This window comes from Sebastes umbrosus, chromosome 16 (genome assembly GCF_015220745.1).
Source record: "Sebastes umbrosus isolate fSebUmb1 chromosome 16, fSebUmb1.pri, whole genome shotgun sequence".
Classification (NCBI taxonomy): Eukaryota; Metazoa; Chordata; class Actinopteri; order Perciformes; family Sebastidae; genus Sebastes; species Sebastes umbrosus.
The window spans coordinates 24,459,473-24,485,812 of NC_051284.1; the positions used below are offsets into that span (position 1 = coordinate 24,459,473).

Below are 26,340 nucleotides of genomic sequence, written 5' to 3' on the forward strand. Positions count from 1 at the left end.
ATGTTTCCCTCATCAATACAAAACACTGAAACGTTCTCATGTAGCATTAATCTCTGACAACAATAGAACAACACTGAGCTGAGTAAACCTAATAAATAAATAACAATAATTAAGAAAAAACATGTTCAAGTCTAAATGTTGCTGTATAGCTGACCATGTGTTTTGACCTCTCTGGAAAGAGTAGGAGAAAAATAATAACCCCAATATGGATCTTTAAAGGGTCAGTTCACCAAAATTACCCCCCAAAAAAATACAGTATTTTCTTACAAGTGGTATCTAGTTTTGGTTTTTGTGTGCCGGGTTGGGTGATATCAGCGTTTGTGATGCTCCCAGCATGGAAAAATTACATTTAAAAACTGGAATTTCTATTTGCAGAAACAATGTCCCAGTTACTTTGGATACTCCACACCATAAAGGGGACTTTTTTCATTGAGACTACTTTCTGCCACAGAAAACGTTCCTATGAAAACTGTTAACTGTTTGTTTTTTATCATTTGACTGAACTGACCCTTTGAAGCAGTGGTTCCCAACCTTTTTTTGTCTGAAATTACCCACAATATATATATATATTTAATTGGGATGCCCACTCTTAGTCGACTAATTGGTTGTTTTGGTCTTAGTCAACTAAGATTTCTTTAGTCGATTGGTTCTTTTTATGCTTTTTAATGCATAATAAATTATTTCTAAGAAAGTTATGAGCACAAAGTGGTGCTTTTGTGCGTTTCTTTGTAGAGAAACTCAGTTTCACAGATCTATTGTTTACATTCAGTTTTCCCATCTGAAATACTGTCATCAACTAAATTACAAATTTACATCTACATTACTACTTTACATTTATTTTAAATGCACTATTTTATGCCTTATATGATAATTTTTGCTTTTACATTAACTTGTGTGATTTCCCCTTTTATAGATACATATTTTAAGAGCATTATTGAAGGAACCTGAGACCAAAGATTTGCTTTGCTGGAATTGACATATGACAAATAAGGAACCTTGAACTGGTTGATTAAATCGTATGAGCGGTAGTCGACTAAGCCTTTCTTTGGTCGAGGACAGCCCTAGTATTTAATATTCTAATATTTAAGTGTATACAAACCTAGAAGTTATTTAACACTATTAATTATACAAAATTGAATACCGTTTCTGGTCTGGTAAGATCACTTCTTTCTAATTTAAATTTCAAACTTGTAGTTTTCAGCCCTAACCGAAGTCGACGTGTCAGAGTGACATCACTTGAATCAAATTAATCAGATTTTGCCATAAAAGGCTTTATACAAAATTAGTGTGGTTTTCCTTTAACATCAGCCTCATACCAGTTTGTAATCCAATTTGTGTGTTTATTTTCCTCATTAGCAATAATTTCTAGTTCTTAGCATTACCCAGCTACCCCCTGGCAACTTCACAGAGTACTCCTGGTTGGGAATCACTGCTTTGAAGGATCACATTATTACAGGTTATTGTGGAAAGAAAGCCAGTTGTGTTTTGCAGCACCACCAGAGGTTTGGTCACTTCAGCACCGCGGACAGCTCCATAAGATCCCATAATAAAAGCTGACCAAAACAAGAGCCAGCAGCATCTGTCTAAAAAAATTAGCACTTTCACAGACAAAACATGCACAAAAGCACCAAATGGAGAAGCCGTGCTTTCAGTGCAAGATGACACTTTCAGCTTTGGCACCCAAATCTGTCTCTTAAGCACATACAGAAGCACAGAAGCAGGAATATCCCAAATCCAAAGCTTTGACTCTAAAAACGCACCACAGCACTCACAGGTTTATACAAAATCAGTTCAAACTACCAGCCGCTCTGATTAATGTTGCAAAAAGCTACAAAGGATTTATCTTGTCGGGCTTACAAGCAAAAAAAAAAGAGGAAGCACTGTACACAGAAAAAAGGATTCAATTTCCAGGGAACCAAATAAACAAAAATGCATCAAAGACAACAGGACGTCAAACCAAAACTGGCTTCCCTCCCTCGTCTCTTCCTCGTGGTGGCACACTGAACAAGTTGTTCATCAAAGGGGGGAAACCTAGTTTTAAAAATGTGCCCTCGAGAGACGTCGGTACTAAACCAACCCTTTCCTGTTATACTCTGTTATTTTCCCTACAAAGAGCAGAGAGCTGGGTCCCACAGAGGCTGTGTGTGGAGTACGGTATTTTCTTTGGAACAAACAGCACTGCAGCACATCAGCTAATAGAGCCTGGCTCCCAGAGGGGAGCTTAATATAGGACACTTTTCCTCTTCCTCCACTTGAGCTATTAATACACCCAAACAAAAGAAAAGAGGCTTAATGAGGCAGCAACGGGGAACTCATGCGAACTAAGTTAGACAAGAGCTTTTGTAGTGTTCAGCTCCAAGGATTCAAGCTTTTCATACGGCCGACGGGTTCTACTTTGCTATTTCTATTGTGGCTGATACTATGAGGGTAAAAGTACAGTATGGATGTGCAGAGTGTTGCGCCCTTTTAAGCATTATGTTTGGACCCATTTGGCGAGGTCTTTTTGAAATGGTAAAAGCAACAGCGAAAAGAGATGCATAGTTTTAAGCATGATAATGTGCTGGATGTGGATATTTTAGACCCTATAGAGAATATCTAAAGAAACACACAGTTACAAAATTATCATAGCTAAAAAAACATCTGGACAAAAAACAAACAGAAACCGTGATATTTATGAAGCATTTCTTTGCATATTTGCATGAAAGGAAATATCTCATGCAGCTTAGAGCAGCTACCTTGAAGTTAATGCTTTGGTTCAGATTCAGAGTGCATTAAAATGGAAGAAGATGAGGGAGTGTGTTTAAATGCACACAGTAGTCCGACTAAGAATTTGTATCCTGATTGAGCAGGAGAAACTGTTTCTAGGCAGCTTCACATACCGAACACAAATACCCCTGTACATATCAACAGAATACAGTATTTCAACTATTACCATGGAAACAGACTAACACATACTTGCAAAAAACAATTAACAGAGCGCGGCGTTTACTCGCCTAACTCTCCTATTGTAACATTGGGACATTACAATATTCAGGCTATTGTAAAAAGGGGTTTCGGTGTTCACATCCAAACACCTCAAACAGTAAAAGTCCCGAATTAAATCGGGCATATTCAAAATGTGCAAGTAAACAAACTCACATTAAATCAAGTGAGAATCTGCCCATAAAAACAAAGAAAAAGAAGAGGTTGATGTTTCAGTTTACATCATGCACTGGGGACTTAATACTAACCAGATATCTGCCTCAAAGTGAGAGCTGTCACACAGTGCAAAGATCACCATTTCAGTCATGCAGTACAACATGGTAAACAGAGCAAAGGGATGGCGTCAAAAATAAAAAAGAGTTTGTTTGAGGTCTGTCCTCGGGGACTTGCCGTTTTCATAAAGGGTAGATGTTTTGCAGTAGTTTTAAGACTTTGGGCGGTGACACAAGGGGCAACTTTTTGCACTATATTGCATTACAATGTCCTAATGTATCACCACCCTTAACTCAGACTTTCCATTACCTGATTTAATTGCAATTTTTGGCACATAAATCTTTCCGTTTTCAAATAATTTGATCTTTTTTCATGTGAAAAAGAAGCCACTTGAAGCCACTTCCTTGACGCATGCGCCTCGCACTAAGCTGATCAGAGTTTTCCGTTTGGGATATTCTGCTCAATCCAATTGGTTGTAGTGATAATGAGACAATTAAGTCCTATACCACACAAGGCAAATCCACTGCTTTGCTAAATACTGACGTGAGGATCAGACCATGTGGAACAGCAGTGATGCCGAGTCTTGAAGTAGTCACACTCCCACAGCGGAGGCAAAAATACGTCTAAATATAGCTCTTCTTGTAGGGTCACATCCCCTCAGGCAGCAGTACTCCCCATACAACAATAAAACCACAGATTTGGCTGAACATATCCACATTTGGTTGTTCCTATAAAAAGATGTTTACGCTTTTGCTTCTTTAATCCTTATAAACAAGGAAATCGTTTTTTGTTTTTTTAACCACTGGACACAGCTGCAGTTCAATCCCTCCATAAATAAAGTCCAAAAGACTTTGGTTACATAAATATGACAACCATTAACCAGTGGCTAATGGTGTTAATCTCTTCTTGCCTATAATAGTCTTACAATGTCTACATAACTGTGTCCCAATGACCTACTTGAAGCATTGATGATTACAAAGATGAATGAACAACCATCTGACTACATGGAAACAGTCTTTTTCAGCTGATAAAACACACACATACATAAAATGTCTTGTTTTTTTTTCAACTTTATCCATTATTTCTCTTCAGATCAGTCTGAACCATAAATAAGTTAACAATATAGCTTATCATAAATAAATCTCAGTCTGTAAAATTCACATATAAACACCCTGCTCCATCTTGCAGAGACTTCCCAGAAAAGAGAAGTGGGCCGACGTTACGTTGCGCTGCATCTCTTCTCTCCCTTTGACAGAAAAATACAAAGCATCCATGGTGTAAACACTACGACTTTCCCTTTAAAACCTCTGGAGGCATTGGACAAAGACAGGTAAATATAGCGGACAGAGAGAGATTTCATGACGAGACTGAAGACGTCTCTCCATTGTCTGTCTGGACCTGGGGCAGTAGGGCAGCCCTTTTCATTTTGGACACTGGTGAAGACTTCTTTCTGGTCCAGTCCCTGATTGACACAGTCTGTGTGTGAACGTGAGAGAGAAAGAAAAGGGATAGGCTATTGCTAGTGATGATTGATTGATATTGAGGTGACGGTTGCTGCTCCTGCTGCATGCTTGGTTTTTGGAGACGTGCGGACGTCCATGCAATTGAGCCAGAGGCAGAGAGCTGCCAGGGACAAGAGAGAAAGAGGTCCGAGCCATCCTGCAGGTCACAAAACTGTCTGAATCTCCCGTTTTCCTCTCGCTGTCTCACTGTCCTTCTGAGAAGTGAAAGGCTGGGTGCGCTGGTTGGTGCTCAGAGTCCGTTCCCAGGGCCACGGGCGTGGTGAGCGGCGTGCTGTTGGAGGGCTGCGGCTTAGCGATGCCCTCTGGGAAAGTCTTCTCAGTCTGAGACTGGGAGGAGGAGGTCGAGGAATGGGTGCTCTCACTGGAACTGCTGCGGGTCTCTGTGCTGGTACTCGTCTTTTTCATCTTCCTCCTCTTGGCTAGCGGCGCCTTGTCCACCGTCTGCAGGCGGAAACCTTCCCGCTTACATTTGTTAAATGCCTGGGACAAAAAAAAAAGGGGATTGGTGAGCGAGTTATTAAGCTTTCTCTGAATTATTCCTTTTTCAAGGGATGTACTGATCCTGCTCTCTCTCTCCTGGTACTGATTCAGATTCCTCGACTCAGGTTATCTGCTGTTATTGAGCACTAATCCTTTACCGGTGCTTAAACTGGGTCAGCATCAGTGCTAACACTGATCCAGTATATCAGATTGGTGCATCCCTGCATTTTCCAAATCTAGTCTGCACATTTTTGGACCAAAAATGTTGCGTTATCAAATGTGTTTTTACCAATGAAAATACATTTTTCATGCATGAAATACAGAACCACAACATCTGCTCAACTAGGCTGCAACTATTAAATATTTACAGTGTCGATTTATCCGCCAATTTTTTCTCTTTTAAACCGTTTCATCTAAATTTCACAGTAAATTGTGAAAATTGCCTATTTAACTTTAGAGAATTAACCTCATAATACTCTTAAAATAATGTTAATTTCCATCTTCAGGTCAATAGAGTGATGCAGGGATGACGTATTTTTGTAGGCCAACCAGGAAGTTAGAATCACCATGGGTTCCCTCGACAAAAAGCCAATGGGATTTTTCAATTGGATTATTGCAGAAAATAATCTGTGGCAAACACACGTTTATGATATTTACACTTTCTGGTTCAGCAACACCACTTTTATGATTTTTGAAGTGTAAATGCAACCACCGGAACAGAAGTAATAAGGCCAACGTTAGGCTATAAACGAACTACACCACAGTCGCATGAACACGAGTATACGCAACGAGGCTGTAAAGGCGGACAAGTTGGCATGATGACGTTTAGTAGTCTCATTTAGCCACTTGAAAAAATTGACTTCCAGATGAAGGAACCGGAAGTGCTAAAATGTTGACTTATTTCCAGGTTTAGGACTCATTCCTGCAGCACTCTATTGGTGTGTGTTTAAGAGTGGCTTCTGTACAGTTCATGAGCAGCAGCAGGTTGGAAGCAATTATTCAATACAGCCCAAATTTGACAACAGAAAGCCAAAAGATCCTGACCTATAAAAAAAACAACTATGCACCGCTGGTCATTTCTTACATGAAAGGTAGCTTTGACGTAAGTGTGGACGGAGGCAGTGGAGGAGCCCAGTATGTCCGGGGTCATGAGTGGGTTGGAGGACAGCTGGCTGTCGTCCTGGAGCCAGGCGTTGTAACGTAGGCCGCACATCTTAATCCTCTTGTTTGGGTCCACCGTCAGCAGCTCTGCAGGAACAAGACACGGATAATTTCCTTCAACGCTCTAAATACGTGAGGAGGTTAGGAGGTGAGCCACAAAGAGGAAGTGATTTCCTCTTCAGGTAGCTCAGTCACTGTGAGCTACTTTGTGGGTTAAAAGTTCATCAACCAGTGATCCAAATGTTAACAAATGGGTATAGTCCTGCTAACAAAACTCAAAATATCCAATATTTTTGGACACGTTTCACTCCAAAACTGTCCGTCAGGTCTTTTAAAACAGACACTAACTCTATATACAACAACTAAATCTAAGTTTGTAATGTTTTCTAATACTGGAGAGAGTAATTCACATCAGTTCACATCTGAAATTGGAGTAAAAGAGGCCTGTATTTTCAATTATGATTAGTGAAAAAACATGCACGTATACCTGCACTTTATATGGTTGTATGGTTTAAATGCGGGAGAAGGCATGACAAATTACAGTATTTAAGCCGATTTACATATCATACACACTATAGTGAAACAATTTCCTCTACAAATAGTAAATATTTGTCACTAATACATTAAAATGTGCTCTAAACCACAGATTCAAGGTGACATAACATCTGAAAATAAACTTCTAGCCCAGTTTAAGACACTAGGTTTAAGAACAAGCCGGCAGCTCCATCCTCACCTTGTATCAGGTCCTTGGCCTGCTGGGACACGTTTCTCCAGGCCTCGCCTTCAAAAGAGAAGTCTCCCTGTTTGATTTTCTTCATAATTTCCTCAGCACTGGTGTGGGTCAGGCTCTTCTCCTGACACTGAAAAGGCACCTGGCCAGACAGCATGGTGTACTGCGAACAGAGGAGAACCACACAATCTGCTGTCAAAACACCAGGAATACCGTTTCCAGGCCTTAAGGAACAGTGTGTTGGGTTTAGTGACATCTTGTGATGAGGTTGCAGATACTTCTCCTGCGCGCCAAGCGTGTAGGAGAACTACGGTGGCCAAAGGGAAAACGCAAATGGCCCTCTCTAGAGCAAGTTCTTGTAAGAGTAGCGTGGGTCATTTGGAGTATGTGGGAAGTGAGTGGTGAAGCAAGAGAGAGAGAGAGTGGCGGCCAATGTGTGTGATGTTGTAAATCATGTCGCCTAAGCTGAGCCGGGAAAGTAGCTGGGCATTAGTGTAAAAACTGCTGTTCAAATAACAACACGCTTTAAAAGAGCTCTTGACCGATCACGACTGTTTATGCCGCGTGTTGTTGACCGTGGTTGAACCAGCACTAAACAGAAGAGCGCTCTGTGCTCAGCTGAATGAACAGGATACGCTCACCTTGGCCTGCTTCCGTCTGCCCTCAGATTTCTCATTAGAATGACAGGAGTTGGGAACAGCCCTTTTGGCAGTGGAAAATCTGTCCTGATCTCTCCCTCTCTCTCCCTCCCCGTCTCTGTCTGCTCACTTTGCTTCCAGGGCATTGTGCACACAGCTTGTCAGTAGCCATTTCATCAAAGCTCCATGAGGCATACTACTCCCAAAACCCCCCAGGGGGCGTCGGTGTGAAACAACAACTTGCACAGAGAGCCCAGACTCTGTACAGATGACTGGCCAAGTATAGAAATCCTCCCCCTCTGTGTACCCTCTCCTTCTCTTCTCTACCTCTCCTTTTAATCTTCCTCCTCTACACAGAAAAAGGTTGAATTAGGATGACATTTCCGCTGCCGTCTGGAAGCAACGTCTCATATTAGCACAGCTTTAACCAGCTCTGAGAGCCGGGCTGGTTTCTCTTCATTCCGTGGTGAGCGTTAAACTGTGTCAGCTCACCACAGGATGCTGAAGGTTGTAGCGCTGAACAAGAGAGGGAGATGAATATCATGCTAATAAGATTAAACATGCATACACATGCATACATGCATGTGCCCCTACACACAAACACACACACACACACACACACATACATATACACACACACACTGAAAGCCTAAACTACAGCCAAAATCAGTCAAAAATAACATCTGATTGCTTAATCAGAACGGCCTACAGCAAATGTTTCATCCACAAACTGGATAATGTCAACGAGTCATCACTGTATGGAGCTCATTTAAAAATTAATTTGTTTTTTAGAAATGCTGCTTCAATTAACATTATGATGAAAAACAACTTTAAAGTGGAGATCTGAGCTGTGGATTTATTTAATCAGGTCAGTTTCCTGGAGCATTGTGTAACGTGATGGTCTGAAGTAGTCCTATACTTGTTAATCAATGATCTGTTGTTTAAACTTATTCCTGACTGAGCAGCATCAAAACATCAAACTGAAAGCTTCATTTTAAGTATCCTCTGTAACTTTTAACCTGATCATATCAAACACTATTTAGCATAATGTATAACATTCTGTGCTTGAATTATAAATTATTTTATGTGTATTATAAAGTATAAAATACTCATACACTCTGGGATTTAAAAGTTAAATCCTATTCTTTCTGCATAAATATTTGCAGATGTGGATCCGTTTGTCAAGCAGACCAACATCAATGCTGCCACTAATTAATTTGATTTTGAATTGGTTAACTAACAGATCCATTGGTCACTTGTTTCAGCACTGAGTTGGATGTTGTATTTTTTTTTTTTAACCCTGACATAAGTTTTCTTAAAGTTAAAAATGGCTGCGTACGAAATTCCAGACTTACATGCCATCTAGTACGCTAAAACAGTATGTGAGATTTTTTTAGTATGTCCGAAACCTTAGTATGAAACCAATAGTACGCAAATTGCACACTATATCCGGTGAAATATTACAGTATGCAACGCTGGACACTACGGCGGCATAACAACCCCACAATGCAATGCGGTAGTGACAACAACGTTCATAACAGATGGACAGCTAAGTATAAGATTTCACTTTGCTAGGCGTAAAATAGTTTTTAAATTGTTTCAGAGTCAAGACTTTGATTCTCACAAATTGTCGTTTTGGTCACATGAGGTTACCGTGGTTACACATCTTCAACCGGCAAAGAGGCTCTCAGGAAGTGACTACGTAAATTACTGCTCAGTGCGTCCGAAAAGATACATACTACTGTTTATTCATACCAAAGTATGTTGAACGATAGCACACATATTGAGTATGTACTGCTGTAAAATAAACTACTTGTGCTAGAAGTGCTAAGATAACAGGCTGCTGATATGTTTCTGTCCCCTCAGGATAATGTGGAGTTGAATAATGAATGATTCTCCATCAGTTCATATTTTGTTTTAACCTGAGCATGGCTCTGTCGTCCCACACCCACTCACCAGAATGACCCCCAGACTCCAGAGGTCACAGGACTCATCGTAGCCGTCGTACTTGAGTATCTCTGGTGCAGCGTACTGCAGGGTGAAGCAGGGAGTCTTCAGGAGCTGATTGTCTGGTGGTTTGAGGCGAGCAAAGCCAAAGTCTATGATTTTTATCTCGGAGTTCTCACTCTCGTCTGTGAAGAGCAGGTTCTACGAAGCAATCGGAGACACGGACAGCAATCATTTCTCTACTGCTCAGCAAAACAGGTCCACTCAAGAGCTTACTATCAAGACTTGTCTGACCAGGTACTTTTGACCCACGTTAGGGTCAAACAATTTTACTCTTGTTTTATGGAAGATTGCAGAGTCAGAATGACAACACGACAGATCATAACAAGTTCAGAAAAACACAGTAGTTCTGTTTTAAAAGCTTGTGATCCAGTATGTCATCACAAAGACTGTGCTCAGAGAACAGAGAAAAGTTTTGTGCATGTGTGTCCAATACCTCCGGTTTAAGGTCCCTGTGCACTACTCCCACGTCGTGCATGTGACTGGCGGCCGACACCAGTTTTCGCATGATGCGGCTGGCCTCGGTTTCGCTGAAGTGTTGCTTCCTGCGGATCCTCTCCAGCAGCTCCCCTCCACCGAGCAGCTCCAGAACCAGGTACGTGTGGAGCTACAGACAAACACAGAATATATTTACACTTCTCATCACCAACCTCTGTGAAACTCAGGGTTTACGTTAGCCGGCATATGACGTTTTTTTTGTCGGTATATCGTGTAGTTTCTCAAATTATCCATTGGGAAATATGCCAAATTAATTAATTAATTAATTGATAGCATATTAAATATCCTAATATTATGTGACTTATAAGATATGTTGCCAAGATAAATTATAAACTAATATTATACAAAAGTTTACATGCCTCCTCTGCGATTTTAAGAAATCCAATACACTTTTGTCAAATTCAGCAAATATCTTCCCACGGTCCACTAGCTGTCCGTTCTGTGTGTGCACTAAAAAAAAAAAAAAAAGCTGTTCTTCATACGCAGTATTTTTTTTACAATTAAAGCTTCTATTGAGGTTTTCGAATGAAGCGTTGAATGTCTGTCATCATATTTAATGACGTTTTTTGACCGCAGTGAAAAATTTTGTTTCTGAAAGGCTAAACGCCAACAAATATGGATTGAAACAGAATATTTCGTTAGATAAAAACATTTTGGAAATGATTACATCTATCTCTTTTCAATAAATTTGGACTTTTGAACTTTGGACTGAGACAATTACAGAGACGAGGAACGCCACCACGCTCGCTATGGGCGTGTTGGAGAGAGACACACAATGTTTCGGTATGGTATTAATAACAATAATTGGAATGTCAACGTTATGAATGAAGCTTCAAACTAGCACTACGAGCCACACAACACTATTTTGAATTTGACAAACATAGAAATCGAACCAACCGGCTCACTATTTTATATTTTAGACCGCTTCTTCATTTAACTTATTTTCAAGTTATGTAAAATCTATTATATGGCTATTTAAAACATTTGTCCAGTAGTTGTTCTATATGTTCGTAAACCCTGGTTACACCCAATTCCAACCTTTATTATTTGACATGCTCTGAATTAGTACTGCAGGTGCAAACATTCCTGTAGGTTTTGCAATTAAACAAATATTGAAACGTTTGTTTTTTAATGTATTTTCATCACAGCTGGAACGGCACGTTGTATTTTTAACGTGTGAAACGGTGGACGAGAATTTTACTGTTGCATAATAAATAGAGCAAAAACAGGCCATCCTTGATCCCATGGTGTTGAGATCAAACCATAATGGTATTGAGTAAAAGTGAAAGGGGCCAAACAAAGTGGGAAGGGAATAATGCGTCTGGGCGGCGGGGTAGAGTTTCTCATTAGCGCCGGGTCTGGGGAACAAAGGCAGGACTCGGTTGAGGCGAGGCGAGGCAGCGCCGCTTTGATCTGGGTCACAGGCCTCTGAGGTACAGTAATAACCCCACTGAGCTCATCAGGACTAAAGTGGTGCTCCTGGGCTTGAAGGACCGGGGCTAATGAACCTGTACACAGTCAGCCACACGGACACACCTTCCCAATAACCGAGGTAAGCTACCGTTGGAGCACATGCACACTTAGTTTGGTTCGAGTGTGCGGCTCGATTAGCAACACGAGTAAATCTAGGTTGTTTCTATTCAGCGGTATGAAATGGATGTTTTGCGCAGCTGCAGTTTAAAAATACGTTTGGTGTGAAATATCGAGCACACGGAGAGATGTTTATGGGACAATACGTGAAGAGATAAAGGAAGACCTCGAGGGCTTCCAGCATCCCCATTAATCTGCCTTGTTCCAGTTCCAGGACTTAATAAGGCTGCAGTCCCCGCAGGCTCCACAGAGAGAACATGGAAAACAGAATTTATGGTCGCAAATGTATCCGCCGCGATTAACCTTACCTGGTCGTGGTAAATTTCATGTAGCTTGACAATGTTAGGGTGACCATCGCAGAGCTTCAGGGCTGCTATTTCCCGCTGAGTCTGTGCCTCCATCCTACAGCAAACACACGCAGGAAGTCAGATTACCGTCACGAAATACAACATAAATACACATATACACAGAGTGAGAAATGGAGCAGTTTTTGTATCATTTAACAGGTTTTTAATTGACATTTTTTATTGATTTATACAGTAGTGCCTTTTCATTACATATTAGCTAGGCCTGTCAATCGATTAAAATATTTAATCGCGATTAATCGCAAATTAATTGCAAATTTTTTATCTGTTCAAAATGTTCCTTAAAGGGAGATTTGTCAAGTATGTAATACTCTTATCAACATGGGAGTGGACAAATATGTTTGCTTTATGCAAATATATGTATATATTTATTATTGGAAATCAATTAACACAAAACAATGATAAATATTGTGCAGAAACCCTCACAGGTACTGCATTTAGCATAAAAATATGCTCAAATCATAACATGGCAAACTGCAGCCCAACAGGCAACAACAGCTGTCAGTGTGTCAGTGTGCTGACTTGACTATGACTTGCCCCAAACTGCATGTGATTATCATAAAGTGGGCATGTCTGTAAAGGGTATCCATAGGACCCATTTTCACAGACAAATTCCAACTAATGCCCAGTCAGAAGAAGGAACATGTGTTTGTTCTTATTAGAGCCATAATATTTGGTGCCACACTGTCAGTGGAGGAGTGTAGGAGTGTAGTGTAGGACTGCAGTCAGCACAAATGATCAAAGCTTGTTGTTGCTGTAGCAGTTTCCAGCAAAAACAACCAGGTTTGAGAGCAGCGATGTATTTACATTTATTTAACCCACGTCTGGCACGTCCTTTAACAGAGTAATAGGGCAAATAAAATCTGGGAAATTATGTAATTGAGTCAAATTCCGATATTGTTTTGCATTCATCGGTTTAATATAACATACTAAAATATATATACGATTTTGTTTAGAGTTGGCTGATAAGAGTCCAAGTTCTGCCAGCGAGAGGAGGAGGGCGGACGACTGATTCATCCAGTGAAACTATAAACATCACACAGACAAAAACATCTGGGTTGACAAACACATGTGAGCGAGCAGGATGTGAGTTTGTACCTCTTGCTGACAATCTTGACGGCGTATTTCTGTCCAGTCTTCTTGTGCGTGCACCGTCTGCAGATGGAGAAGCTGCCCTCTCCTAAAGCGCTGTCCTTAAGGTCCATCTCATAGCTCATATAAAAAGGAGAGTCCTGCAGAGGGACAACAGTGGACCAAAACAAGTCAAATATACATTGTGACGAAGAGGCATCACCACAGTGTCCAATAATTGCAAATTACCTCAATGTTAATAGGTCTTCAATAAAAAGGTGGGTAAGTAAAATGTATTAAATTATTTTTATATTGAAGCACTTAATACTTGAATTTAATTTATGTTGATTACAATAAGTTATGATTTTGTGCACTCCTGCTTTTCAAGTGATCAAATTAATTTATTTGATTAATTTATATGATCGCAGCTCTACGGCTGCTTTTCTTTCTTATAGAGAATACTGTAACTACTGCTACTTACATTACACACATCATGCTTGAGCTGCAGCTATTAATTGAATAGTTGTCAACTATTCATTAATTGTCAACTATATTGTTAAGCGATTCATTGGTTTGAGTAATTTTTTAAGAAAAAAAAAAAAAGTCAAAATTCTCTGATTCCAGCTTCTTAAATGTGAATATTTTCTGGTTTCTTTCCTCCTCTATGACAGTTAACTGAATATCTTTGGGTTGTGGACAAAACAAGACATTTGAGGACGTCATCTTGGGCTTTGGGATACGCTGATTGACACAAGTCATGAATGTGAGGAATAAATATCTTCTTTTATGTCTTCTCAAAGTCTAATCTAGAGGTCTTATATACAGTATTTATATTAAACATGCAACCTAATTCAATAACCACTGACAACATTCTCCTGAAGTCCTTTGGCCGCTGCGTCTTTGTTTTTTTCCCCTAAATATTGCTTATTCTATGTGATTATAAACTTCAAACTTGTTGTTGTTTTTGTGTTCATAAAATGTTCATCACCACACAGTGATCTGCAGCAGTCCATGGAAACCATTTTAGGAGGAACCCAGTAAACTTCTCTTGTTATGCAATGTTGTTGTTGTTGTTGTGAAACGTGGAAGTGGCAAATGTTCATAGCAGCCAAACGGTGAAAAATCTACATTATCCAGATCTGTGTTAAGATATTGAAGATCACTACAAGACAAGACAAGAAACTGTTAACTAGCTTCCTGTTAGTGACTGAAAATGGCATAAAAACCTGTAGAGCCGTGAGCTGAGGCTTTATTGGAATAGTGGGCACATTTGGAGCAGATTGTTGCCTGACTGCTCGGCTGAAACTTCCCATTTCTAAAGTGTGTAAGCACTAAAAGAGTAGTAGGAAATGACCAAGCTCACAAGCAAGCCAAAATGCTGATTTTCTTTTTATGAAAAAGCAATTTAATATTCAAGCATTTTGTTGATTAATCAAACATTTGCTAAAAGCTTTTTGGATTAGACTGAAAAGCATTAACATGATTAATTATAATCCTTATCAGTAATATAACAAATCAACAACCAATATAAAATATATTTTGAAAACAGCCATGTTTGCAGCAGGTAACCAGGATGTTGATGAGAAAGCGTGAAACCCAATGAGCCCACAAAAGGCAACGCACCGCTACCTCCTCAAAAAGCATTATGTTGAACAGATACACAAGTGCATTCCTGAACAAACATCATTAAATAAACAGACTCATGCCTGCAATCTGAGTGTGAGTGAGTAAAACAAGTACAGTAGGAAAAAAAAGTTCTAGTGGAGAGGAGGGAAAACATCTCATCTGTCTGTGACAGCAGCCATTAGTTTAAGTGTGTTTGTGCAGGGGGATCCACGTCCATCCGTCTTACCTTCATCATGGCGCTGCGGGCCACCGCAGCAGAGCCCGGCCTCTCAGAGCCCGGCCTCTCAGAGCCCCCACACAGCTGGACAGGGTCGTCCATCACCACATTCCTCTTGAACAGGATGGAGGGGGCCATGAAAGAGTAGCCCTGCACACAGACACACATGAACTCTAGGTGTTTACATTTCAAAGTGAGGGTTGGTCTATAAGGACGGAGGGAAAGGAAACATCCACTGCTGCAGTTTACAACCTCAGAAATAGCCTGCAGCACTAAAACTCTCCTGATTATACCTTATTTCATATATTACAGACATTTATAGACACTTAATGGGTTTTATATATTTCCATTAGGGCTGTCAAAGCTAACACGATAAAAACACGTTATCGCAATTTGCGATTTTTAGGTTGTAGCGACTCAGTTTTAAAGCGAGTGAAGATACTGGTATCATATGAAACTAGAAAAAAACTAAAGAATCCATTGGTAACAACCATGTCATATTAGCTTATCGCGAAGGAGGCTAAATAATGCTCCAAACTTACCCTAAATTTTGGTGAGGAAAAACTGGCATTTTCAAAGGGGTCCCTTGACCTCTGACCTCAAGATAATGCAAATGAAAATGGGTTCTATGGGTACCCGCGAGTCTCCCCTTTACAGACATGCCCACTTTATGATAATCACATGCAGTTTGAGGCAAGTCATAGTCAAGTCAGCACACTGACACACTGACAGCTGTTGTTGCCTGTTGGGCTGCAGTTTGCCATGTTATGATTTGAGCATATTTTTTATGCTAAATGCAGTACCTGTGAGGGTGCAGTACCTGTGAGGGAGAAAACCCCCCCAGTACCTGGGGGGGTTTTCTGGACAATATTTGTCCTTTTTTGTGTTGTTAATTGATTTACAATAATAAATATATAGATACATTTGCAAAAAGCAAACATATATGTCCACTCCCATGTTGACAAATCTCCCTTTAAGGTACATTTTGAACAGATAAATAATGTGATTAATTTGCGATGAAATATTATAATTGATTGACAGCCCTAATTTCCATATTTACTGTAAAACTTATGAAACTTCTAAAATTGTTGTGCATTTTCCTTCAACTGTTTCTCTGTCAAACCAGCCTGTCAGCTCCACAATAAACCCTATTCTGTTAATTTGTGAGTGACAGCGGCTGTCCAGCTGTTCCTATTGTTAGACCTGTCATTGTGGAGCGCTGCCTGCATAATTCCAGCTGTGGGGAGCCCAGAGCTTTGAGCTGGCATTAATCTCTCTCTCCCTTTTTCACCGACACACACACACAGCTGTGTGGTACGTAGTGACAGCCATGGATGGACGGAAGGATGGGTGGTGAATGAATGAGATGCCCCAAATTGCCGGGCTTGAATATTTGATTGCTCTGCTGTGAAATTACATCTTGGCGCTCTTAATGCAATTTTAATTTTGTTTTGTGAGGCACCGTGGGGGAGCAAGTGCACGGTTTAAAATTGGGATTGCTGTCGTTATCTCAGAGATTGCTAGGCTTGCAAATTATAAAGACCACAAAATTTCAGACTGTGTGAATGGCAGCTGAGAGCGAAAAAAGCCAAGATGAAGTTGGCAATCAAAGACTGAAGGCGTAACCGAGACAGACGTGGTGATGCTCTCAAAGTGTAACCTTTTATTCCATGAGAGAAGCCCGTTAATGGATCTATTGATCTACCGAGCTCAAGGATCCAGAAGGCAATCAGAGTTGAAATTTCATGCAATACATCAGACAGCCATCAGCTGGCACAGAGTTGTGGGCCATATTATGGTTCAAAGCTACATCAAAAATAGTCATTCACATCTGTTACTTCAATAAGAGCTGCATATGGCAGCAATTACTTCAATAAAAGACTCTTTAGTCAATTTGAATACCAGTGCACACAGACAGACTCATGTTGACTTACAGCAACCTTTTGAGGACATTCACAACTTCACTTGATTACTTCAATTGCTGTGGAGTATGTCAAATATAGTCGCAGACAAAAAGTGGATAATGTATAATGCAATTTTTCATCCGTGTCAACATTTCACACTGCCTGCAACCAAAGCCCAGACAAACAGGAGCGTAAAAGCAAATAGAAAAATGTTGTCCTGTGCAATGACCTGCAAGGAGCACAAAGGAATGCTCCACTTCTGTATGTAAACAACAAAACAATGAGTCACAACCAAAAAATAGTCTGGTTGTCTAACAAAACCCTTAACGCTCTCCCACCTGGAAGATGCGGTCACAGTTCTGCGGCAGCGCTGCAGGAGAGTAGGTGGGGTCCATCTCTGTGAACTCCTCTGCAAAGTTGCTGACGTCCAGCTCGTCCCGAATCACCGGCTTGAACGGGGCAGGCACCTTCTTAGCTGCCAAGTCCTCCCAGTTTATTTTCTAAAGGGAGTTTAGAAAAAGAAAAACACTGTCGTTCATCCCCATCCTTATTAACGCAGCTTATACAAACACTCCTACTCACTCAAAGCTGCTCCATTATGTTGAGGAACAGCCCACCCTGCCATTTAGTTTTTCTAAATATTGTGAAATATTCAAGACAAACAAAGAGATCCACCTGGTAGAACGCGTGTTTCTTTACATTCTCTCCTCCATTAGGACCTGAGCCCAGTCTCTTCTTTGGGTCTTTGATGAGGAGTCGCTGGATGACGTCTTTGGCCAGAGGTCCCATGTCTTTGGGGAACGGAGGATCCTTTTTTGAAATCCTCCTGTGATGAGTGAGACAGATATGGTCAGTGTTGTAGAGGGATTATAAGGGAAAGCTAGCTTAAAATTGTGGCTGATGATCAGGGAGAATCCATACTTGGCGATGTCCGTGTGCGAGTTCTCATCTCCATCAACGGTGAAGGGTGATCCGCCAGTCAAAAGCTCGTACATCAACACGCCGAGGCTCCACCAGTCCACCGCCTGGAATGCATGAAAGCAACCACCCGTGACTTTGGCCTAACTCGAAAAAATCTCACTGGAGAGCGAACACATTCAAGAATACAGAGAGAGTCTGGGCTGCTTGATTTGATCAAACAGACGACAGCATAAAACATTAAACTACAAATTACCTTGTCATGTCCAGACTCTCCTCCTTCCACAATTTCTGGAGCCATATATTCAATGGTGCCACAGACAGAAAACGCCCTTTCCACCTGTTTTAACAAACACACAAATCAATAGACACATTTTAGAATCCAAATATAACACAGTTTTCTTTGTGCCTGCAGGTGGGCAGATTTCAAATCTTAAGTATTTAATATACACGAAAAGCTTTGCCAGTGTTTTATGAGGAAGACATGCATTCATCACGTTTGTTGGACCTCAAGGATACAAACATGTTTTAGTGAGAAACACTGAATACAAACAGAACTTTTGTTTGTTTTCAAGAAAACGCTACAGGGAATATTTAATATTCATGACTAAATGAGCAACAATTAGTCCTTTTTTTAATTCATTATTTATTAGGAGTTTAACACTCAAAAACTCTGTTCGGGCTGAGCTTTCAAGCCAGAGTGAAGATATTACATATATATAATACTGGCAGCATATGAAACTAGAAAACCTAAGGAATCCATCGGTACCAAACATGTCATACTAGCTTGTTGGCAAAAACGCTCCATAATGTTACGGATTTACGCTAAATTTTGGCGAGGAAAAAACAGTCTATTTCAATATTTCTGCATAGGAATTACATAAATTGCGTATCACGGTAAAACTGAGACTCTTATGGATCCAATGAGCCCAACTGTATTCATGTGTGATGATGTTAGTCCCCATAGGAACCATTTCATTGTAGTGAGACCAACTTGACCTCACTGTATAAAATTACCTTTTGTGACCTCTATAATATATAGGCTGCGTTATATAATCACAGCCTCTTCAAACGTTGCATCCACTAGATTGACAATAAGGGGGTTTCTGAGCAGTTTCCAGAACACAAGTGCTCGCCATCCAATCACTGAAAAATGCAATTCTTGCAGAAATCTCCAAATGTCAAAAATTTGGATACCAAATCACAGCATGGCTTTTTCTATAACGTTTCTTAAGGTCTTGGTGTCTTAATGTGATATTTTGGAGGGATTATTGATAATTTTTATCAATTCTCGAGTGGTAAAAAATGGTTAAATTTAGCACTAAACCTGTGTACCAAATGGTATCAACCCAAAAATTGCTACTACAATTCATGAGCCATAAGTGAGCATGGGGATGGCCATCATATACGTCCATCATCATGTTCTTCGCTCTTATACACTTTCACAATTTGATTTAATTTATTAATTTATTTTTATTTCTGATTAATGACCAGAACAACTTGCTGAGCTACATCTCAAATTAATCTTGCCAGCTTTCAGATGACGTACACCACTTCTATGTGACATATACTGCTGACTTTTTATCTACCCCTGAACATCCCCTATCCCCCAACCCCTACCCCTCAAAAAAAGAGGGTGGAATGGTAAGGGGTTAAGGGTTGAGAGGTTTTAACACGTATTGTCAAGATATACTGTACCTGATCGAATTCTTTACTGAGGCCAAAGTCTGTGAGAACTATATGACCACTTGAATCCAGCAGAATATTCTCAAGTTTCAGGTCCCGGTAGACAATCCCAAGCTGCAACAAGAAAATGTCAAGTAAAACACTCAGCATGGAAGCATCAATAGATAACTTCTAGAGCAGGTAAGAGACCTTGGTTGTGTTGAATCTGGGGGTTACCTTGTGTAGATGTTCTAGTGCCAACACAATCTCTCCACTGTACAAGGCAACTTCTTGCTCCTTAAATCGCACCCTTTGCACCAAATGTGTGAAGAGCTCCCCACCATTTACATAATCTGTAATAAAAGATATCATGCATGTCATGTTTCATCCAAAGTACTATAAGTGGGTTAGTTTTTCTTCAGGGAATTTCAGTTTATACTAAATCATTCAGCCGTTGAAATCGTTCACGGGGTTAAAGACAATCATTAACTTTATATTTTTCTTGTATAAACATAACACAGAAGGCAGTTTCCTATAAAAAAACAAATCATCCTAACCGAGAATGAGGTGCAGCTTGGTGTCCGTCTGGAAGGCATAGTGAAGTGTGACGAGGAATGGAGACTGGCGGATGTGCTCCAGCACTTGCCGCTCCGACCGTGTGTGTTCGGCCGTCTTTGCCTTTTGTACAATAGTGGCCTTCTTCAAAACCTTCATGGCGTACAGCTTCCCTGCATCATGACCACTCACTTTCCTCACCAGGAACACCTTGCCATATGCTGGTGGTTAAAATAAACAAAGACAGGGGGCAAAGTTCAGTGCAGAACAAAGAAATGACTGGTGTAACTATCATCTAAATGTCACATTTTGGTCAATACAAATTAAACGTTTCACTCACCTCCTGTGCCCAGCACCTTTAATAGCTCAAAGTTTTCAATGCCCACCCTCTCTACATGGCCCGTCAGGTTGGCTGAAGTCAGAGCAGAAATAAAAAGAGAATCAGATAAACCACTCAATTCATATAACAAAACAAATGTGGCTTGAATGATAAAATACTAAAGAAAAATAAATAACAAACACCATGTTACAGTATGTTACAGGAGATCAGTAGATGTAATCCCATAAGGATCATTTATATATTTTAACATCTGTACAAAAACACTCACTATCAATGAGTAGCTAGTAAAGAATAACAAAGAATATTTTCCATATTAGGTATTTTTCCACCGATCTGAAGCTTAATCTGGAACACAGGAAAATGTATGTTTATATTCACTACACTGAAAGCCCTGCTGTTTGCGACTGCAATTGCTATTTGCATTTGCATTATAAATCTCCCACCTACTGTGATTGATGCCACGTTATGAATAGGCACAAACTGAGAGCCATTCAGTAATAATGCCGAAATAATAAGTACTAAAACCAAGACATTAAAGATATGAATAGGTATAAGTTGTGAATGCAGATTGGAGTACAAAAGTGAAGGATCTGGTTCATTAAAGAAATGTCTTTAGTCCACATTTAATCCTGGTCCTTTTTACAGTATAGCTGTTTCTGCTACTAAATTATAAAAAGGTGAAAAGATTAGGGCTCTTAGTCAATTATTAGTCGACTAATCTGTCGTTTTGGTCTGAGTCGACTAAGATTTCTTTAGTCAATTAGTCATTTTTCTTATGTTTTTTTCATGCTGAATGACTTGTTTCCAAGAAACTTATGAGCAAATCTCTGTTAAGTCGGTTAAGAGTTTCTCTGTTTGAGGACAGCCCTAGAAAAGAAGCTAATAGTTAACCAGAAAGCTAAAGAGCTGATATTTCAGCGATAAAATTACCAGCCTCTTCAGACACTCTCATTGTCTGTTGGATACCGTGGCGTTGATGCAGCCAAGCTGTACATTTGAACCTGATCAGCTGTTTTAAGCCGTCGTTGCCAAAAGCTGGACACCAGAAGGCACATTACATCACCTTACAGTCCTGTACTGTACTTTTTGTTTTGTAACTGGTGCCCATGTTATAAATAATGTATTCTTGCATTTCTTTTTGATACAAAGAGACTCTCAGCCATGAGGCGAATGAAGTCAAACTCTGCAACGCTAAAAGGTTGCTTTAAACTGGAGGATCAGCGATTTAAAACACAGGACAAGTTAGGAAAGTCTGGGTGGTGGTTAAATGAATGCATAGCCGACAGCAGCAGACTGGGCATGTTGTATAGGTGATTTTGTTGAATTGTAAAAATGTGCGACAGAATAGATGCATAATCAGTAAACTACCTTCATGTAAATAATATGAGATAATCTTCCATGCAACTGAAGGCAAACTTGCCACATTAACCAGCAAAAAAAAGGTCATTATCTTCAATCAGAGATCTTCAGCACACACTGTCAGTGACTCCTCGTGTCTTTCTAAATCATGGTCTCCCAGTACAGATGACTGAGCATAGCACGCTCTTAGACATGCATGTCCATTGTAGTGAACACATTCCTTCTGTCTCACACTGTGAAAATAGGCTACTGAGCAATTAAAGCGGCTGATTTCATCTTTTTCCACTGCTTCTCCCGTTACGCACGAGAAGAAATGCTGCAACTATTTGACACTTCGATGGTGCATAGTACTGTATCATTTCAAAACAACAACGCTGTCCTTCAAATGTGAGGTCAGGGGTTCAGGTTGCATAACACCCTTGTCAAGCTCATCCGCCAAGGCCAAGTTTGATTTCGGTGTTTATTAATAGACTGACAGAGGATTTCCTTACTGTTAGACAAGAGGCGCCTCTTTAGTCTACAGGAGAATAAAAAGCTTGAATAGTGTATTTTGGTTGGCTTCCTGAGTAATCAAACTTAAAAACCCGACTAAATTTCAACAAACCGTTCATCCAGAAAAGTGGATATTCTTTCTTTTTATAGCGATGCACCGATCTAATTTTTTCTGTCCAGATTTTGATAGCGATACCTGGGCTTTGGGTATCGGCCGATACCGAGTACCGATCCGATACCAGTGTTTAATTAATAAGCTGTATGCCTCACTGTGTGGAAGTGACTGGGATCGTTCATTTATGTGAAAGGCAACATCAGGTTTGACTTAAACATTGCTTTCTTAACTTTGTAAAACAAAATGTAACAAATAATACATAGATAAAATTTACTGAATTGTTATTTATTATTAAAATAATGAATCGTACAAATCTTCAAAATTAACAGGAATTACAATTCAAGTTTAAACCCTTTTAATGTAGCAGCAAATTGGTGAAAACTTAAACAGGAATTAAAATTCAAATCTATAATGTATATTGTATATAAAACATGGAATCAAAAAGATCGGCCCCATTGTCACCGATATCCGATCCGGTTATTTGAGTCAGTATTGGCCCGATATTCGATCTGGTATTGAATCCCTATCAAAGCATCAACACAACTATGACTAAAATTAGTCACACCATACCAATCCTGTCCCCTGTAGCATATATATATATATATATATATATATATTTTTTTTTTTACACTTTTCCATACAAATATCATTGATATATAGCAGGAAGATTAAGACAAATGAATGGACTTAGTAGGTATCCAAAGCTGGGCTAAGTTGATACAGCGGGCTAAAAATGCTGTGTGAAAATAACTGTCAACTAGACTGACTGCATATTTAGGGCAGGGCAGTAAAATGGGGGGTGCAGCATAATCATGTTGTAGCCTGAACGGCAGCACTGTGTCATTATAAACCAGTTGCAGCTGAAGCACTGTCAAACTTCATTCAGCAGCCGTCTGCAGTGGAATCAGTAGACTTGCCACGCTAATAACACTATTTAGGAAACTATATATATATATATATAACTTCCTGTTCATTTTGGAGATGTTACGAGATGCTGCTTTGTGCATATCAACACTATATCCCTTTGCACTATACCATTCAGTAAGATCATTTCAACAAAGCACAGCAGTCACAGGTTTACCTTGAGGATGATGCTGAATAGTGTAAAGGCTAAATGTACCCGTCTACCATTATTACAGTGCCTAATGTGACTGTAGATGTTTGATGTACGCCCCCCTGCCCTGTATAATGTGCAGAATGAAACCAAGCTAATGTGTGAGACTTGCCACTCTAATAACACTATTTAGAAAGCTGTATATATAACTTCCTGTTCATTTGGAGACATGTTATGAGATGCTGCTTTGTGCATATCAACTTCACTTTGCACTATACCATTCAGTAAAATCATTTCAACAAAGCATAGCAGTCACAAGTTGAGGATGATGCTGAATAGTGTAAAGGCTAAATGTACCTGTCTACTATTATTACAGTCCCTCATGTGACTGCAGATGTTGATGTTGATTGTGGAATGGGTTAGGTGATGTGTTGAAGCGGAGCACAAATATAAATCACTTTAAAAAGCTATACAAAAAAGATATTTTTGGGAGGTATATGGTTGAGGAAGAGTTGTGTTAAGAGTTGTGTTAAGGGTTGGTTTATATCTACTTTTAAACTCCGGATGGATATGTGGGTTGTAAATAAACTTGGGATGCTGTTCATATATTTAATTTGGGATGTAAATAAATCTGGGATAGTTTATGTATTATATTATAATTCTATGATATATGAGTTATTAGAGGAGAAGTGAGAAAGGGGTAGGGAATATATAAGTTTTACTTCTACCTACTCCTTTTCAGACACTATTACTCTTGTTTTGTTTGTTATTATTTTGTATGTTTTTTTTTATTTTTATGTTCGAAAATAAAGTAATTCATTCATTCATATACACCCCCCTGCCCTATGTAATGTGCAGAATGAATTGAGGATGATGCTGAATTAAGTTAACAAGACTAAATGTACCTGTCTACCTATTATTACAGTGCCTAATGTGACTGTAGATGTTGATGCCCTGTATATAATGTGCAGAATGAAACCAATCTAATGTTTTACTCTTTGAGACTTGTCACTCTAATAACACTATTTAGGAAACTATATATATAACTTCCTGTTTGATTCATTTGGAGAGTTATGAGATGCTGCTTGTGCATATCAACTTCCCTTTGCACTATACCATTCAGTAAGATCATTTGAACAAAGCACAACAGTCCCAGGTTTACCTTGAGGATGATGCTGAATAGTGTTAAGTTAACACATTGAATCAGTAGACTTGCAACTCTAATAACACTATTTAGGAAACTGTATATATAACTTCCTGTTTGATTCATTTGGAGACATGTTATGAGAGGCTGCTTTGTGCATATCAACACTACTTCCCTTGGCACTATACCATTCAGTAAAATCATTTCAACAAAGCACATGTACCTGTATACTCATTATTAAAGTGCCTGATGTGACTGTAGATGTTTGATGTCCTGTATATAATGTGCAGAATGAAACCAAGCTTTACTCTTTGAGACTTGACAGCTGTCTGCTCTGTTGGAATAAGCAGAAGTTGGCTAACAGAACCAGGCAATACCTAAAAATCATTTACAACGTGAATAAAGGTGAAGTTAAGGCGTTAACAGCAGCATCAACTTGCTGTGTCGATGCTCTGATTTAGCCTAGTTCACAACTAGCTTAAGGTAATGTTATTACCTGGGTTGTTGACCACGGTTATTAAGTAGTTATCTGTTAGATAACGTTGGTAAAATGGTTAGGTAACGTTAGAGATAGCTCTCGAGTAATAAGGAGCTAGCAGTTAGCTGCTTGTTGGTAGCCCATTGACAGCTGGCTCTTCTTCCAAGCTAGCTAGCTAACGTTTTTAACATTTCCCCTGACACGTTTCTCCTAAAATATATAATATAAATGTCAAATGACAAATTGACTGCTTTAAAAGTGAAGCTAGCAGCTAACTTACCATTTTTCAGCTCATGTTTCACAGTAAAGAGGTCACCTTCTCTGGAAGATCCCTCCATCGGGGATGGCATCGTGTCCCAAATTTATGTTAAAAAAAGATGCTTTTCAGACACCTCGAAAAGCTAGTTTACAACATTAACATGCAGGGGTATTAATTATAAAACAAGAGAGTTAAAACGTCTCCAAACTTAAGCAGATAAATGGGCAGATTGTTGCTACTAGAAGCAAAGCAGCAAGCAAAGCCCCAGAAGGAAACACTTGCTTCTTCCAGCTACACCACCACTACCACTAGTGATGGGTCGTCAAGAACGAGCAGGTTCAAAGAGCCGGCTCTTTTAAGTGAACGATAAGAGCCGGCTCTTTTAAGTGAACGATAAGAGCCGGCTCTTTTAAGTGAACGATAAGAGCCGGCTCTTTTTTTTTTTCGTTTTTCTTTAATTAATTCAAGGCAGAATGATAGGACGATCTTCTCCGCACCACGGGCACTCCATGCACTGATGGTACGTGTCCACAGGGGCGTTTTTACCGCGAGGGGACGCGACGCTTCCCAACATTGGACGCTTGGTGGGCGTTCCAGTAGGTGGTGACACGATAGATGATTGATGGATGATTGACCAATACTGGGCGGTGACGTTTTCCCGGCTTTATTTCAAGTTTTGGAGGGACAGCGGATCATAGCCAACTGTCATCTGCCATGAACAGAAGAAGGAAACTGATCTTCGCAATTGCCCTGCTTTTTTTGCGGTACCAGAGGTACCAACTCCGCCGCCGCTGGAGATTCTGGGTCCACCCTATCCTCCAGGCCCACAAACAGCACGGTGAATTTCATCGTTTGGTCGCGGAACTTTGCCTGGATGATGATCGTAATGGTATGTGTCCACAGGGGCGTTTTTTATCGCGAGGGGACGCAACGCTTCCCAACATTGGACGCTTGGT

The 26,340-nt window shown here is 39.9% G+C and overlaps 1 protein-coding gene across 1 annotated transcript; it reads right to left on the reverse strand.

Annotated features, from left to right (window-relative positions):
- Positions 1-1,577: 1,577 nt before the first annotated feature.
- Positions 1,578-25,689, reverse strand: rps6ka5 (ribosomal protein S6 kinase, polypeptide 5). The gene is made up of 17 exons (XM_037746704.1): positions 25,406-25,689; positions 20,484-20,555; positions 20,146-20,364; positions 19,826-19,941; positions 19,622-19,723; positions 18,180-18,263; positions 17,927-18,030; positions 17,681-17,831; positions 17,344-17,505; positions 15,111-15,251; positions 13,286-13,419; positions 12,131-12,224; positions 10,171-10,341; positions 9,684-9,875; positions 7,093-7,252; positions 6,283-6,446; positions 1,578-5,198 (listed from the first exon to the last, which is right to left on the reverse strand). Exons 1-17 carry the CDS (start codon positions 25,473-25,475, stop codon positions 4,902-4,904), a joined length of 2,433 nt encoding a protein of 810 aa, XP_037602632.1. The 5' UTR covers positions 25,476-25,689; the 3' UTR covers positions 1,578-4,901.
- Positions 25,690-26,340: the final 651 nt, after the last annotated feature.